This window comes from Prionailurus viverrinus, chromosome C2 (assembly GCF_022837055.1).
Source record: "Prionailurus viverrinus isolate Anna chromosome C2, UM_Priviv_1.0, whole genome shotgun sequence".
Taxonomy (NCBI): domain Eukaryota; kingdom Metazoa; phylum Chordata; class Mammalia; order Carnivora; family Felidae; genus Prionailurus; species Prionailurus viverrinus.
The window spans coordinates 86,191,488-86,206,767 of NC_062569.1; the positions used below are offsets into that span (position 1 = coordinate 86,191,488).

A 15,280-nucleotide genomic window follows, 5' to 3' on the forward strand; every position below is an offset into this window, starting at 1 on the left:
TCTCTGCTTGCCCCTATAAGCTCCTACTAGTGAGCATAATCCTCCTCTGCCTGCTCAGGCCCTCTTGTAGAGGATTCAGCTCACCTACCAGAAGTAAGCTTACATTCACAATGCAAATCATCCATCAACTTCTAACTATGCTAGAAAACAGAATTATACAAAATAAGACCAATAGGTGATAGCTTTTCTATTCCTATTTTTACCACTATAGCCACTAATACATTTAATAAATGAATGCATAATTCTTTAATATCCTGTTGCATTTAACATATTAACTAATTTTAATAATACTAACCTCAACTACAGCATCATTACTAGAATATTGTGCCAGGTCTCGAATCCCATTCATGAATTGTTTATTTGCAACACAAAAGGCCTTTCCGGTATCAATCATTGCGATACAAAGTTTCACAAGCTGAAAAAGAAAAACATTACATCAGGTTGAAAATAATTATACAAATTACTTAGTTGAACAAGTGTTAGTAGTAGCTTCATGAGTTAGCCTAGTTTAGATACATTATGGTTCATCAATAAATCCAAAATAGACCAATTGAAAATTGCTCTTTTCCCCTCTGACTTATAAAGTAAATTCATAGGAGGGTTGTACCAAAACAGTTGACCTTTTAGGACCCAGAAGCTGTGTTGAAACAACAACAAATCATTTTATCAAGTCAAATTCAAGCCCATAAATTAATTCTATAAAAATTTGTCTAGGAAGAACAGGGAACTTGAGGCAGAACAACCAGTATGTTAAAAAATATTTTAAATTAAAAAAAAAAAAAAAAACCTGTGGTATGTTGGAGAAAAGGGGAATAAGCTGACATGTTGAGTTAGTCATGCTGGGCATTTCAGTGTCAATCTATCAAAGCAGATGTCAGAATTGATTAATCAACCATATTTCTCCAATGCCTACTGTCCTAGGCACTGTGCTAGTGTTAAAATTGAGACTTTCTTTCATCTTTCTTTCTCTTTAATTCCTTTCCTCCCTCCCTTTCTTTTTTCCATTCCTTATTTTTCTCCTTTCATTCAAACATAGAACATTTTCTTTAATCAAGCAGTATCTTGGGTGAATACATATATATATACATATATATTTTTTTTTCTTCTTTTTAAAGTGGAGAAGGAAAGGATACTGAGGGGGTAATGCAGGGGTGGGAGGGCACCACGAAGAGCCCCCCCCCCCCAAAAAAAACCTTTAAAAAACATCTAAAGGATCTCAGGAGTATATTTTAATACTATTATACCCTAGGGCCTAGAAGAACAGAAATTAAAGATATAATCTCTCACAAAACAGATGAACATAAGGGAAGGGAAACATAAATAATATAAAAACAGGGAGAAGGACAAAACATGAGACTCTTAAAAATGGAGAACAGAGGGTTAGTGGAGGGGTTGTGGGAGGGGGGATGGGCTAAATGGGTAAGGGGCATTAAGTCCCTGTTGCACTATATGCTAACTAACTTGCATGTAAATTTAAAAAATAAATTAAGTTAAAAATTTTTTTAAAAAACATAATCTCTCTCTCAGAAGCTCTAATTCTAACCAACAGACAAGCAGATACATTCCCTACAGCAAAAACACGACTGCTATGCATGACAAAACCAAGCACGATGGAACAAAGGAAGAACATCTAACCAGAACTATGGGCTTAAATAAGGGAAGGATTCCTGGAAAAGGTAACACTTGAGAAAAGCCCTGAAGACCAACAGGAATTAGCCAATCAGACAAAAGTAATGGGAAGACACTACTCTAGGAAGAACATGTGCTAAGGCCCAGAAGCTCAGTGGGCAGGACAGAGGCAGTGTGCAGTGTGAAAATGTGTGGCATTAAAAGTATGATGTTAGAAATATATACAAGGACCAGATCAGGACAAGCCTTGTGTACAATGCTAAGATGTCCACATTTTATGTGAAAGGAAAAGTGAAGACAATGATTGGTGAGTTCACCTGAGTTCCATCTTAGAATGATGATCTAAAAGGAGAAAAAATGGGGCGCCTGGGTGGCGCAGTTAGTTAAGCGTCTGACTTCAGCCAGGTCACGATCTCACGGTCCGGGAGTTCGAGCCCCGCATCAGGCTCTGGGCTGATGGCTCAGAGCCTGGAGCCTGTTTCCGATTCTGTGTCTCCCTCTTTCTCTGCCTCTTCCCTGTTCATGCTCTGTCTCTCTCTGCCTCCAAAAAAATAAATAAACGTTGAAAAAAAATTTTTTTAAATAAAAATAAAAAAAAAATAAAAGGAGAAAAAATAAAAACATGGAAAGAAGTAATAAAGATAAGGAGATTGGACCAAAAACCATGAGCGTCTAAATTAAGGCAGTAAGCAGGGAGAGAAAAGGGGAGACAAATTCAAGAACTACAGTCAAGTACTCTGGTACACTTATGCAGATGACTGTGTCCCACCAAGGGGAAAGTTGGAGCTGAAATTCAGCCTGAGCTTGGCCTGCCACGGACTACTAATTCACACATTAAACTGGCCAGCAAAAAACTTGTTTTCACTATGTTGAGCCTGTGAGATAAGCCAAGTGGAAAGCTGATCAAACACAAATGAACACAGATATTTGCAACTCAAAAAAGACTGTAGACACAGATACAGAAGGCATCAAAAAATATACAGTATCAGTGCTACAGTGTTATGTCCTAGAGAGAGATCAGAGGACAGATGCAGAGTGAAAATTACACAAAGGAGACTAAAGAGGAAGAGGGAAAGTAGGAGAAAAAGCAAGAGAATAATTTCACCAAAGTAGAAAAAAGAACAATGTATCAAAAGATGGATGATGAATGGTTTGAAAACTCATAAAAGTCAAGTTTTAAAAAGACTTAAAAAACGTCTATTGAGTTTGGTGGCAAAGTCACCAGCATCCCCGGCAAGAATATTTTAAGAGAAACTGACTGGGGGGCTGTTAGTCAGGTTACAGTAAATTATGAACTATAGATGAAGACGACAAAATGATAGCTCAATATATGCATATAAATTCTACAGAATACCCACAAGAACATCCTATACTAAAATAAGGATTCTGTGATAAAACAAATCTGGCAAACTCTAGGGGTTTTTTTTAATTTTTTTTTAACGTTTATTTATTTTTGAGAGACAGATCATGAGTAGGAGAAGGACAGAGAGAGGGGGGGACACAGAATCCGAGGCAGTCTCCAGGCCCGAGCTGTCAGCACAGAGCCTGACGCGGGGCTCGAACCCACAAACTGCAAGATCATGACCTGAGCTGAAGTCAGACGCTCAACCGACTAAGCCACCCAGGCACCCCTGGCAAACTCTAGGTTTAAAAAGCTAAACAGATTTCTTTATTGCTGAACTTTAAAGAGCTTCTGATATATATTCATGCGTACTGTGAATCCTACAAGAGTATAATATGTAACATTTCTCAAAAATATTTGATGTGGAATTCTCTTCACAGGGAGCATTCTCATAGAAACAACATCTCATAAAACTCACTATGAGAAAAGCTGGCAGAAATTAGTCTTTTAAACAGTTTGAAAATTACAAACAAACAAATAGAAAATTATAAAAAAAATAGAGATGCCTGGCTGGCTCAGTCAGTTAAGTGTCCAACTCTTGATTTGGGCTCAGGTCATGATCTCACAGTTTGTGAGATTAAGCCCCGCATCAGACTCCACACTGACAGTTTGGGATTCTCTCTATCCTCTCTTTCTGCTCCTCCCTCTGCTCATGCAAATGTGCGCGTGGTCTCTCTCTCAAACACACACAAAAAAGAAAATTACAAAAAATAATGTCTTAAAAACCAGAAAAACTAATTCTAAAATTCATATGGAGTAAACATTAACATGCAAGAAGACGGAAAAAAATCGAAAAGAATAATGAGATGGGGACATAAGCCTTATATATTTTTTAATTTTTTTAACGTTTACTCATTTTTTGAGAGACAAAGAGAACACAAGAGGGGCAGAGAGAGAGGGAGACACAGGATCTGAGGCAGGCTCCAGGCTCTGAGCTGTCATCATAGAGCCCAATGTGGGGCCTGAACTCACAAACTGGGAGATCACGACCTGAGCCCGTGAGACACTTAATCAACTGAGTCACCCAGGCACCCCAGCCTTATATATTATTAAAATGTATTATAGAAATGCAGCAGTTAAAAGTCTGGTAATGGATGTGAGTAGACAAACTGTTCAATGGAATAGAACAGAGTCAAGAAACAGATACAAATATGCAGTACTTCCAGCCAGTGGCGGGGGGGGCGGTTGGGGAGGGGGAGCTTAGAGATCCAATAAATGACATACGGATCCTACATAGCCATCTAATGGGGAACAAAGAAAACAAAAAACCAAGTTGAATTCCAAATGCTCAAATTAATTTCAGATTGAATAAAGATGTAAGCATGAAACATTAAATGAGAAAACTAAGAGAAAACAGGAGGTAATATTTTTTATAATCTCAAAGTAACAAGTCTTTTTGAGAAAGATGCAAACCTCAAAAATCATAGCAGAAACATCAATTCAACTATAAAAACATAAAACATTTCTATAAGAAAAAAACAATAAACTTAGTCAAAAGAAAAACAATAAAATGGGAAAACAATATTAGTAACAATCACAAGGAACTAATTTCCCTGCTATAAGAAAGGGTATACAATCATCTTTGAAAAGCAAACCAGCCACTAGAAAAAAAGAAAAAAGAAAAAAGGACGACAGATATGTACAGATAATTCCCAGAAAATTCAAATACATCCTATACTCATAAAAAAAAATCAATCGCACTCATAATTTTTTAAAAAATTGCAAAATACTGTTTTTTACAGAACAGCAAAGATCAAAAGTTTGGTAATTTGCTATTGTAGAGTGGGTAGGTATGGGGAAACAGGCACTCTCACACATTTTGGGGGGAAGGGATGTAAATTGGTACAATTTCCATGTAAGGCAGTTTGGCAAGAGCTATCAAAATTTTAAACAATTACCCTCTAACCTAGCAATTTCACTTTTAGAAAAGTATTATACACATACATTTTCACATAAGCTACATGCCACTCATGTGAAGTCATTCACTGCAGCCACAGTAAAATACAGGCAACAATCTAAGTATCCATCAGTAGGCAACTGGATAAATTATGATATATCCATTAATGAAATACAATTCACCCTTTAAAAAGAATGAGGCAGCTCTATAATTAATAACAAAAACCAAAATCCAAGATATATGTTTTCCAAAAGTAAAATGTAGAACAATGTTAATATTTTTGTTGGAGTGGGGAGAGGAGAAACACAAATACTTAAAATCTTTTATATGGTCAGAAAACTTCTGGAAGGACACACAAGTGTTCTCTAGGAAAGAGATTACAGGAGGACTAATTTCTCACTTATTTCTCTACCTTTGAGTTTTTGTGTCACACAGGTGGTATTCAACAAATTAAATACTTATTTAACAAATTAAATAGTTAAAAAATAATTAAATTAAAATGTTCTATAAAAACTGAAAGAGAGGTTGGTAGTATAACAATATGGATAAAAACACAAGGGTTCTGGGTTCAGTCAGCTTAGGTTCAAATTCTACTGCTGTCATTAACCATCTAAATGATCCTGAATGACCTTAACCTCTGCAAACTTAAGTTTCTTCTGTCTGATATGATCACAATGGTACCAAACCATATCAGGTTACTATGAAAGAGTTAAGATGGTGTGAGAAGTAACTGAAATGATTCTTTTTCAGAATTACCAAATAGGTACGCCTGGGTGGCTCAGCCAGTTAAGCATCTGACTTCGGCTCAGGTCATGATCTCAAAGGTTTGTGAGTTCGAGCCCCATGTCAAGCTCTGTGCTGACAGGTCAGAGCCTGGAGTCTGCTTTGGATTCTATGTCTCCCTCTCTCTCTGCCCCTCCCCTGCTCGTGCTCTGTCTCTCTCTCTCAAAAATAAATAAACATTAAAAAAAAATTTTTTAAGAAATACCAAATAAAAACTATGCTTCTAGTTAACAATAGGTTTACAACCTATTGGAAACATGTACCAACTCCACACACAATGGAGTCCCAAACCCTGAGACACTTCACTTCCTGGTTCTTCCAGGCTTTGCAATGAGCATGCACCAAAGAACTGAAGTCTCTGAGTCATCTCAAGGAATGTGCATTTGTTCCAATCAGACAACTTTTTGCCTTACATGGGCATAGGTGACTTCCGGGTAAGGCTGTAACCTCTGTAGTACTCAGCCAAAGAGCAATCAGGGGAGGGACTTGTACCCTAGGAGATAAATTGTCTGCTGCAACTGCCCCAAGTGTGCCTATCTATCAGACACACTTGCAAGAACATCGATTACAGCCTCTCTTCACTTGCTCCGAGTCTCCGCATCCTCCTTTGAATGTGTCAGTGGGCTTGTTTCTCACAATAGTGCACATAAAGCTCTCAGAACATTACTGGCACATGGTAATTAATAAACATTTATGTTTCCTTGTCAGAGTTTTCTTGTTTGCTTTTGGTTTGTGTGTCTTGTTTTGTTTGTTTTTGTTCAAGGGAAACTTGAACACTTTCTACTTAAAATAAAGAGGTGATAGAGGGAAAAAAAAAGAGAAAAGTGGCTAAAGCAAAGTCCTAAGAAATTAAGAGTTTGGAATTACATAGGAAAAGGAATACTTTTATCATTCAAATGGGAGGCAAAGTGGGAAAAGAGAAGAACAGATTCTAAATTTCTAGATTAGGGGCACCTGGGTGACTCAGTCGGTTAAGTGTCTGACTTCGGCTCAGATCATGATCTCACAGTTCGTGGGTTTGAGCCCCGCTGGGGCTCTGTGCTGACAGCTCAGGGCCTAGAGCCTGCTTCAGATCCTGTGATTCCCCTCTCTCTGCCCCTCCCCTGCTCACACTGTGTCTCTCTCTGTCTCCCAAAAATGAATGAAGACTTTAAAAAATTTTTTAAATAAATAAATTTCTAGATTAGGAGCAAGAAATAAATGTGTTCCCACCAAAAACAAGACAGAGTCAAAGTCATCTACTAAGAAAGAAGAACACAGTGATAAATGTTGAGAAAACAGGGAAGTAAAATAGCTGTTAAAGATAATAAGATAACCTGAATGAGTCTTGGAAAATTTGCTTTGCATCAAGAATTCCAGGAATGTGTAGCTCCACCAGTTGGTTTCACGAAATAGTTGTGTAACTTCTCCTGTAGGGCTTTATAGCCCAGATATGACACAGAGAATATAAATTGTTAGACTAATATAGTAAGAATTCTGTAGAGTAGGTGTTATGGAAGGATAATGAACGCCTCCAGAAGAAAAATAATGACAGAATAAAATTAAGAACAGACTGAAAGTGTTCATAGCAGTATTATTCATATTAGCTAAAAAATGGGAACAACCCAAATGTCCATCAAATAATGAATGAATAAACAAAATGTGGTATACCCATACAAACGCATAGTATTCAGTCATAAAAAGGAAATATTGGAGGGGCGCCTGGGTGGCTCAGTCGGTTGAGTGTCCGACTTTGGCTCAGGTCAGGATCTCGCAGTTTGTGAGTTCAAGCCCTACGTCGGGCTCTGTGCTGACAGCTCAGAGCCTAGAGCCTGTTTCAGATTCTGTGTCTCCCTCTCTCTGCCCCTTCCCCGCTCATGTTCTGTCTCTCAAAAATGAATAAACATTAAAAAAAATTAAAAAAAAAAAAAAAGAAATACTGGAACAGGTTACAACCTGGGCAGATGAACCTTAAAAACACATAGTAAGTGAAAAGATGCTAGTCACAAAAGGCCAAATTATGATTCCACTTATATGAAATGTTCAAAAATACGCAAATCCATAGCGACAGAATATAGATTAGTGGCTGCCAGAGGATGTACGGAGAGGAAAATTGGGAGTGACTGCTAACAGGCACAGGATTTCTCTCTAGGGTAATGGAAATGCTCTGGAGTTAGACACTGGTGAGGGTAGCACAATACTGTGAATACACTGAAAACACTGAATGGTACACTTTAAAAGATGAATTTTATGTTAAGTGAATTTTATCTCCAAAAATTACCCCCCCCCCAAATGCACTGAAAGGGCAGTAAGTTTAAAAGGGGTCTAAAATATCAGAAGTTTATAACCTGAAAGACAAGAGGGCTGGCTAAGCTTGAAGAACAGAAGCAGGAGTGAAATGAGAACTGGAAGGACTGGAGACTCCAGTAAGAAAGTAAGAGATCAGCATTCCAGATTTCCGAGATGAGAACTCTGAAAGGTAAGGCATAGCTATGGCCACGAAAACAGGTATCAGAATTAGAATAGAGGTCACTATCACAGGAGCTGGAGAGACTATGGAATTGTCATACTGCTGAACCATACTTACACTGCAGCCACTGAGGAACAAGGACTGACTTGATACTTTGCCTTAGCAGAGGACACTGATGACAGGTATAAATGAATAATCTAAGTCTACAAAGAGGGAAGATTTTACTAAGTGATAAGTATGTCATAGGTGCTTTTCCAAATGATGAGAATATAAACAACTTATTTGCTGACTGTCCTGGAGTAAGTAACAGCCTAAGTCTCATTTTTTTTCATGTGCAAATTGGGTATAATGCTAACTGTGCAACATTGTTGTGACAGTTGGAGATACAAGTAAAATTTAGCACTTGATACACAGTAAATGCACATCAAATGAGGGGTTTTTTTTATCCTTCAAAGACAATCTGTCTTCAAGAAGCTAATGATTTGTTGAAGAGATACCATCATTAACATTTATTTAGAATTTACCATGTGCTAAGAACCATATTAACCATTTAACATATATTAAAACATTTTACCTATATAACCTTACTAATAACTCTATGAGACAGATACTCCAATTTTATCCACTTTGGAGATGAAGAAACTGAGGCCTAGTAAGGTTGAGGAACTTGCCCAAGGTCATATAGCTTAGTAAGTGGTAGAGCCAGATTCAAACGCAGGCAGCCTTACTCTAGGCTTTGTGTTCTTAACTATTAAACCATGCTACAATCCAAAGACTACAATAATATTATAATAATTTCAATGGAAATGTGTGAAAGAAAGAATGCAATACAAGAAAAAGAAACTAAGTTTGGTAGTACTTAAACTGTGATTTAAAAAGTATCTGCTTGGGGCGCCTGGGTGGCGCAGTCGGTTAAGCGTCCGACTTCAGCCAGGTCACGATCTCGCGGTCCGTGAGTTCGAGCCTCGCGTCGGGCTCTGGGCTGATGGCTCAGAGCCTGGAGCTTGTTTCCGATTCTGTGTCTCCCTCTCTCTCTGCCCCTCCCCGTTCATGCTCTGTCTCTCTCTGTCCCAAAAATAAATAAATGTTGGAAAAAAAAATTAAAAAAAAAAAAAAAGTATCTGTTTGGGGTTCCTGGGTGGCTCAGTCGGTTAAGCATCCGACTTTGGCTCAGCTCATGATCTCGTGGTCTGTGGGTTTGAGCCCTGCGTCAGGTTCTGTTGACAGCTCAGAGCCTGGAGCTGCTTCAGATTCTGTTTCTCCCTCTCTCTCTGCCCCTCCCCTGCTCATTCATATTCTCTCTCTCTCTCTCTCTCTCTCTCTCTCCCTCCCTCCCTCTCTCTCAAAAACAAATAGACATTAACAAATTTTTAAATAAAATAAAAAATAAAAAGTATCTGCTTAACAAAAAGGGAGCAAGCATTCCAGTAAAAAGATGCAAGAGATACAGAGATTACATCTAGATGGCCACTGTGATACTCCACAGTTCTGTCAATGCCAGAATACCTGGCAAAATGGATAAATAATTGGACCCAGCAGAACAATGCCACTCGTGAAGCATTAGTTTCCACAAGGAGTATTAACTATTGGTAGCATATATTACAAATAAAATAAATATAAGCTAAGTCATCAAGCTAGTTTAACCTGTTGATGGCATGATTTACAATGATATTACAGGTGGAACTTGCCCTGCACAAAGTTATGAAATCACTGAACTAATCTTGGGCAACCCCTCCCCTCCACAAGTCGTTCAATGCCACCACCTTCAATAACACCATTTCTTGCTCCTCTCAGGTTCTCTTCTCTATGCTAATGCCTCAAAATTCTAAAGTAAAATGATAGATAATAGCTTAAGAATTTGGGAGAAGTACGTTTTACAAGAAATCAAGATCTTAAGCTAGAGAAATATAAAAGTAACTATAGAACGTCTATTCAGGTGAAAGATAATAGTTTTTGAAATGTCAAATTTCTATGATGCTCTTATTAGCCCTTTGGGTAATGAATACTCTAGAAAGGGCTTAGAGACCTTAGTACTAATTGCCAATACTTTGATAACTTGTTTTAAATTTGAATCTTTTTGTTTTAAGGTTCTACCAGTGTCTCAACCCCAACCAAATTTGATATAAAGGCAGGAGAGAGCTGCTCATAAAAGCAGAATCAGTAACAAAAATGCTGTTAGTGGATTCTGTTTAGATGCTTTAAATTTTGAGGATACCCCCAAACGTACAAATGTTTCATATGATTTACACACAGTTCTACCCAAAAAGAATAAATACCCAAAATAATCTACTCTGGGATTCTTTACAAAGCCTTGCCTTTCTATATACTCTTTCATAAATCTACCAGAAAATCAAGACTACATCTTTTGTTGCCTACCCGAAAGGTTTGAAAACTTTGTTTGAGTGCTTAAAATACATGTAATACCTCTGGGTAAAATAATAATAACAATAATAATCCCATACATATAATTTTAAAGAGAAAATAAAATTTTTGAAAATATCCTCACCAAGAATTGTAACAGTAATTTTTTAAAAAAACACTTGCCTAGACACTTGTGTTCCTTAAAATAAATATCCAAGTGGCATGGGCTATCCCAACACAGACCCAGAAGTACAGTAGTGCACAAAAAGAGCACTGAACAAAAAGAGCACTAAACATGTGGGTGCATGTGTCCCTTCGAAACAGCACACCTGTAGCCCGTGGATAAACGCTTAGTAGTGCAAATGCCGGCCTTTAAGAGACAAACATAAGGGAAGGGAAACAAAAATGATATAAAAACAGGGAGGGGGACAAAACAGAAGAGATTCATAAATATGGAGAACAAACTGAGGGTTACTGGAAGGGTTGCGGGAGGGGGCATGAGCTAAATGGGTACGGGGCACTGAGGAATCCAGTCCTGAAATCATTGTTGCACTATATGCTAACTAATTTGGATGTAAATTTTAAAAAGTAAAAAAAATTTAAAAGAAAAAAAAAAAAGCAGTGAACTAAGAATAAAAACATATGAATCCTAACCCTGGTTCTGCCTCTTCTAACTGTGATTTGAAGCAAGTCCCCTTCACTTTCTGGGCTTTGGTATCCTCACCTATAAAATAAGAATAGTGGCACTTGTCTTACCTAACTCACAGAATTATTGTAAAATTCAAAAAACATATTGGGGCACCTGGGTGGCTCTGGTTAAGCATCAGACTCGGGCTCACAGTTCATGAGTTCAAGCCCTACGTCAGGCTCTGCTGACAGCTCAGAGCCTGGAGCCTGCTTGGGATTCTGTGTCTCCCTCTCTCTCTCTGCCCCTCTCCCACTCGTGCTCTCTCTCTCAAAAATAAATAAATAAACATTAAAAAAAATAAATATACTGCATATCAAAGTGTTTTGAAAACTATAGAGTACTACACAAAAATAAGCTATTAGTAAACATTTTCTAAACTTTTGGTTTTAAATACATAACTAATACTATTACTTTATATGGTTTCTATACTGTTTACATTATATACATACATTTCATGATTTCAAAACATTGGAAAACCTTTAGTTTAACTAGTATGTGTTTTATATCCTTGCTATAAAAGTGCGGTCCATGGGACAACAACAGCATTGGCATCACCTGGAATCTCATTAGAAACACAGAATCTCAGATACCCCAGACTTACTGAATCAGGATCTGTATTTTTACAAGATCCCCAGGTAATCCCTATGCACAGTGAAGTTTGAGAAGCACTGCTTTATGTAGTAATACAATTTACAATAACAAACAAGTAGGAAGTTATTTTCAGAAAAAGTATTTCGAGTATGTGCATCTGATTTAACTCTATAAATTTTAAGAGATTATTTCACTAAACAATGGTTACTTGAAATTAGATGCCATGTCTTACTCATTCTCATATTGCTGCCTGCTATATAGCAATGTTGCTTGGGTAGAGACAAAAAAGATTATCAATAATTAATACAGAAGATAGAAATCAATATACATTTTACCCTTACATAGAATATAACCATTTAATATCAATTATTAAATATAGACTAAATATTTATGGCATTAGCTTTAAAAATGGAATCAATATTTTAAATTTTATTTATGTTTAATGTATCCAAACCCACATTTATAAACAAGAATGGTCAGGTTATGTATGAAAACCATTAAGCATCAAAAAGATACATGCAATCTTTTTGATGGAAAAGAAGAAAACAAAGTTCCAACAATATAAAGGATATCTAGTTAGCTTTGCAGTCAGCTACTGGTCAAAGTCTTGCTCTGGCACTCAGATTTTCAGCAAGCTATTTTATGTCTATAGCCTCAATTTCCTCATGTGTAAAATTGGAATAATGACATTTACCGTCAAAGAGATAAAAGTAACATGAACCACCTAGTATTAAAGGCACAAATCATTATTTACAGAAAACAAGATTAATGCTTTAAAATAAAATTTTACGTAAAATTCACCTTATCAAGTTTTAGTTCCAATTCTGCCACATCTCCTTCTACTTCTTCCAAAGCAGCCCTAGAAAAAGTAAGTATGAAGTAAGTTATCATGTGTTCATTATTTTTTAAGTGCCCCCCACCTCCCACCAGTCCTTCCCCACAACCACCTTCCAGGTTTCCCCTCCCCCCCTAAGCTATCATTTGTTTAAATATATACTTTATTGCTGAAAAATAACTCTAAATGACAAAAGATATGAATGCTTAAAAATTACCCTTCACATTGATAATAATTACCTTAGGATGAAGTATAAACATTTCATAAACATAGAATAGATAATATAATTATTGTTTAAGGTAATGAGAGAAAACATTAGGCTGACTGACTCAAAGCATTCATATTATTCATATTAATAACACTAATTAGAAGTATTTAGCATGTGTTTTGATTTTTTTTTAATGAGGAAGAAATTCTAAAAGTTGAGCTTTAACAAAGACTCAGACTTCTTTTTTTTTTTTAATTTTTAATTTTTTAAAATTTACATCCAAATTAGTTACCATATAGTGCAATAATGATTTCAGGACTAGATTCCTTAGTGCCCCTTACCCATTTAGCCCACCCCGCCTCCCACAACCCCTCCAGTAACCCTCAGTTTGTTCTCCATATTTATGAGTCTCTTCTGTTTTGTCCCCCTCCCTGTTTTTATATTAGTTTTGTTTCCCTTCCCTTATGGTCATTTGTTTTGTCTCTTAAAGTCCTCATATGAGTGAAGTCATAGGATTTTTGTCTTTCTCTGACTGACTAATTTCACTTAACACAATAGCCTCCAATTCCATCCACGTAGTTGCAAATGGCAAGATTTCGTTCTTTTTGATTGCCGAGTAATACTCCATTGTATATATACACCACATCTTCTTTATCCATTCATCCATCGATGGACATTTGGGCTCTTTCCATACTTTGGCTATTGTTGGTAGTGCTTCTATAAACATGGGGTACATGTGTCCCTTCGAAACAGCACACCTGTATCCCTCGGATAATGCCTAGTGGTGCAATTGCTGGGTCGTAAGGTAGTTCTATTTTTAGTGTTTTGAAGACTCAGATTTCTATTTAACAAAACACATCTAACCACAACAGAGCATCCCTGACAACCAGGAAAGAAAAATTTTTACTTTTATAAATAGTTCAGAAAGATGTCAGCCTTGTTTAATGAACAATTTTGTTTCCAATGTATTTTTAAGAAATCTTCTGATTTCTATAGAACTTAGTACTTGATACCACACACTATAAGCAACTTCCAAAAATGGAAATTTGGAACAAAACAACAGCAACTAAAACTTTTGAAGGGTAATAAGAATTTACACTTAAGATATAACAAAACACAAGTCATCTACTTTAAGCCATCTATCACATTGTCAGATACCTACTTGAAAAACTAGCAACTTCCCAGCAGTTATTTTATGGATTAACCTAAATGTATTTCAAATGGACAGCGGTGGGGGACTAACCACCAAGAAAGTTATTTCGAACTCTACGTAAGAAATTCTCAATTAGACACCAGGACTAAGAAAAAGATAGCTAAGATAAAAGTTCTATTTCCAGAACTACTCACTTAAACTCTGTGTAACATCCAAATAATCATTTTTTTTTAGTATTTATTTATTTTTGAGAGAGAGAGACAGAGACAGAGCACAAGTAGAGAAGGGGTAGGGAGGAAGACACAGAATCCGAAGCAGGCTCCAGGCTCTGAGCTGTCAGCACAGAGCCCGAAGCAGGGCTCAAACTCATGAATTGTGAGATCATGACCTGAGCTGAATAATTCGGACACTTAACCGACTAAGCTACCCAGATGCCCCCTGCCCCCAAAATAACCATTTTTATCAGCTTGTGATTCTACTTCTCCATCTGGTAACATTTACTGGAAAATAGTTTTTAATCTCCAAAATAAGAAAATTGTATACAACTATAAATTATTCAGTAAAAAGATGCCTATTCCACAAAATAAAATACTCTAGCATAACAGTTTAAAGTTCAAGAAAACAAGAGGTACTGTACTTCCACAGCAGAGAAACAGAAATGCTTCTCCCCTAACTAAAAGTGTCATTTTCTTCAGCAGTGTTTTCACATTATATATTGTTCCCTTCTCCTAGAAAACATTTTCTCCTCACATTAACCTTAACTCCCTTCACCTGCCTATATATGCTACTTATCATGTAAAATTTAATGCATAAAAGAAAACAAACATAACTGCACAAAGATATTCATTGTTTGTAACAAGTTGAAAACCTACATGTCCAACAATAGGAAATAATGTAAACAAATGATGGTACATCCATCCCATTGTGTGAGGCAGCAAGTTTTTAAATGAGATTGATTGATCTCTATCTACTGAGATAGAAACATATACATGCTAGACTATTACATATGGGAAAAAGCAACTTACAAAATTATATATAGTGTGAACCCAATTTTGTGAAGGAAAAAAAATCTCTTGGTTTATGCATAGGCAAAAATATGGAAGCATATTTACCAATCTCTTAACTGTAACTTTGAAAACTAAGGATTGGAGAGCAGAAAGCGTAAATAGGATTTACTCTTTTTACCACTTATACTTCTGGACTGTTTAGAATTTGCAATAACTATGCACATTTCAATTATTTTAAAGCCAGTAAAGGGAGAAAAGGAAAAAATCAGACATCATC

General features: G+C 36.6%; 1 protein-coding gene across 1 annotated transcript in view; it reads right to left on the minus strand.

Moving 5' to 3' along the window:
* ACAP2 (ArfGAP with coiled-coil, ankyrin repeat and PH domains 2) overlaps positions 1-15,280 on the minus strand; it is a 155,315-nt gene that overhangs the window by 86,165 nt on the left and 53,870 nt on the right. The window contains exons 2-3 of the mRNA XM_047874639.1: positions 12,602-12,659; positions 296-415 (exon numbers count right to left, since the gene is read on the minus strand). Of these exons, the coding sequence (XP_047730595.1) occupies positions 296-415; positions 12,602-12,659 (178 nt within the window). The remainder of the gene's footprint in view (positions 1-295; positions 416-12,601; positions 12,660-15,280) is intronic.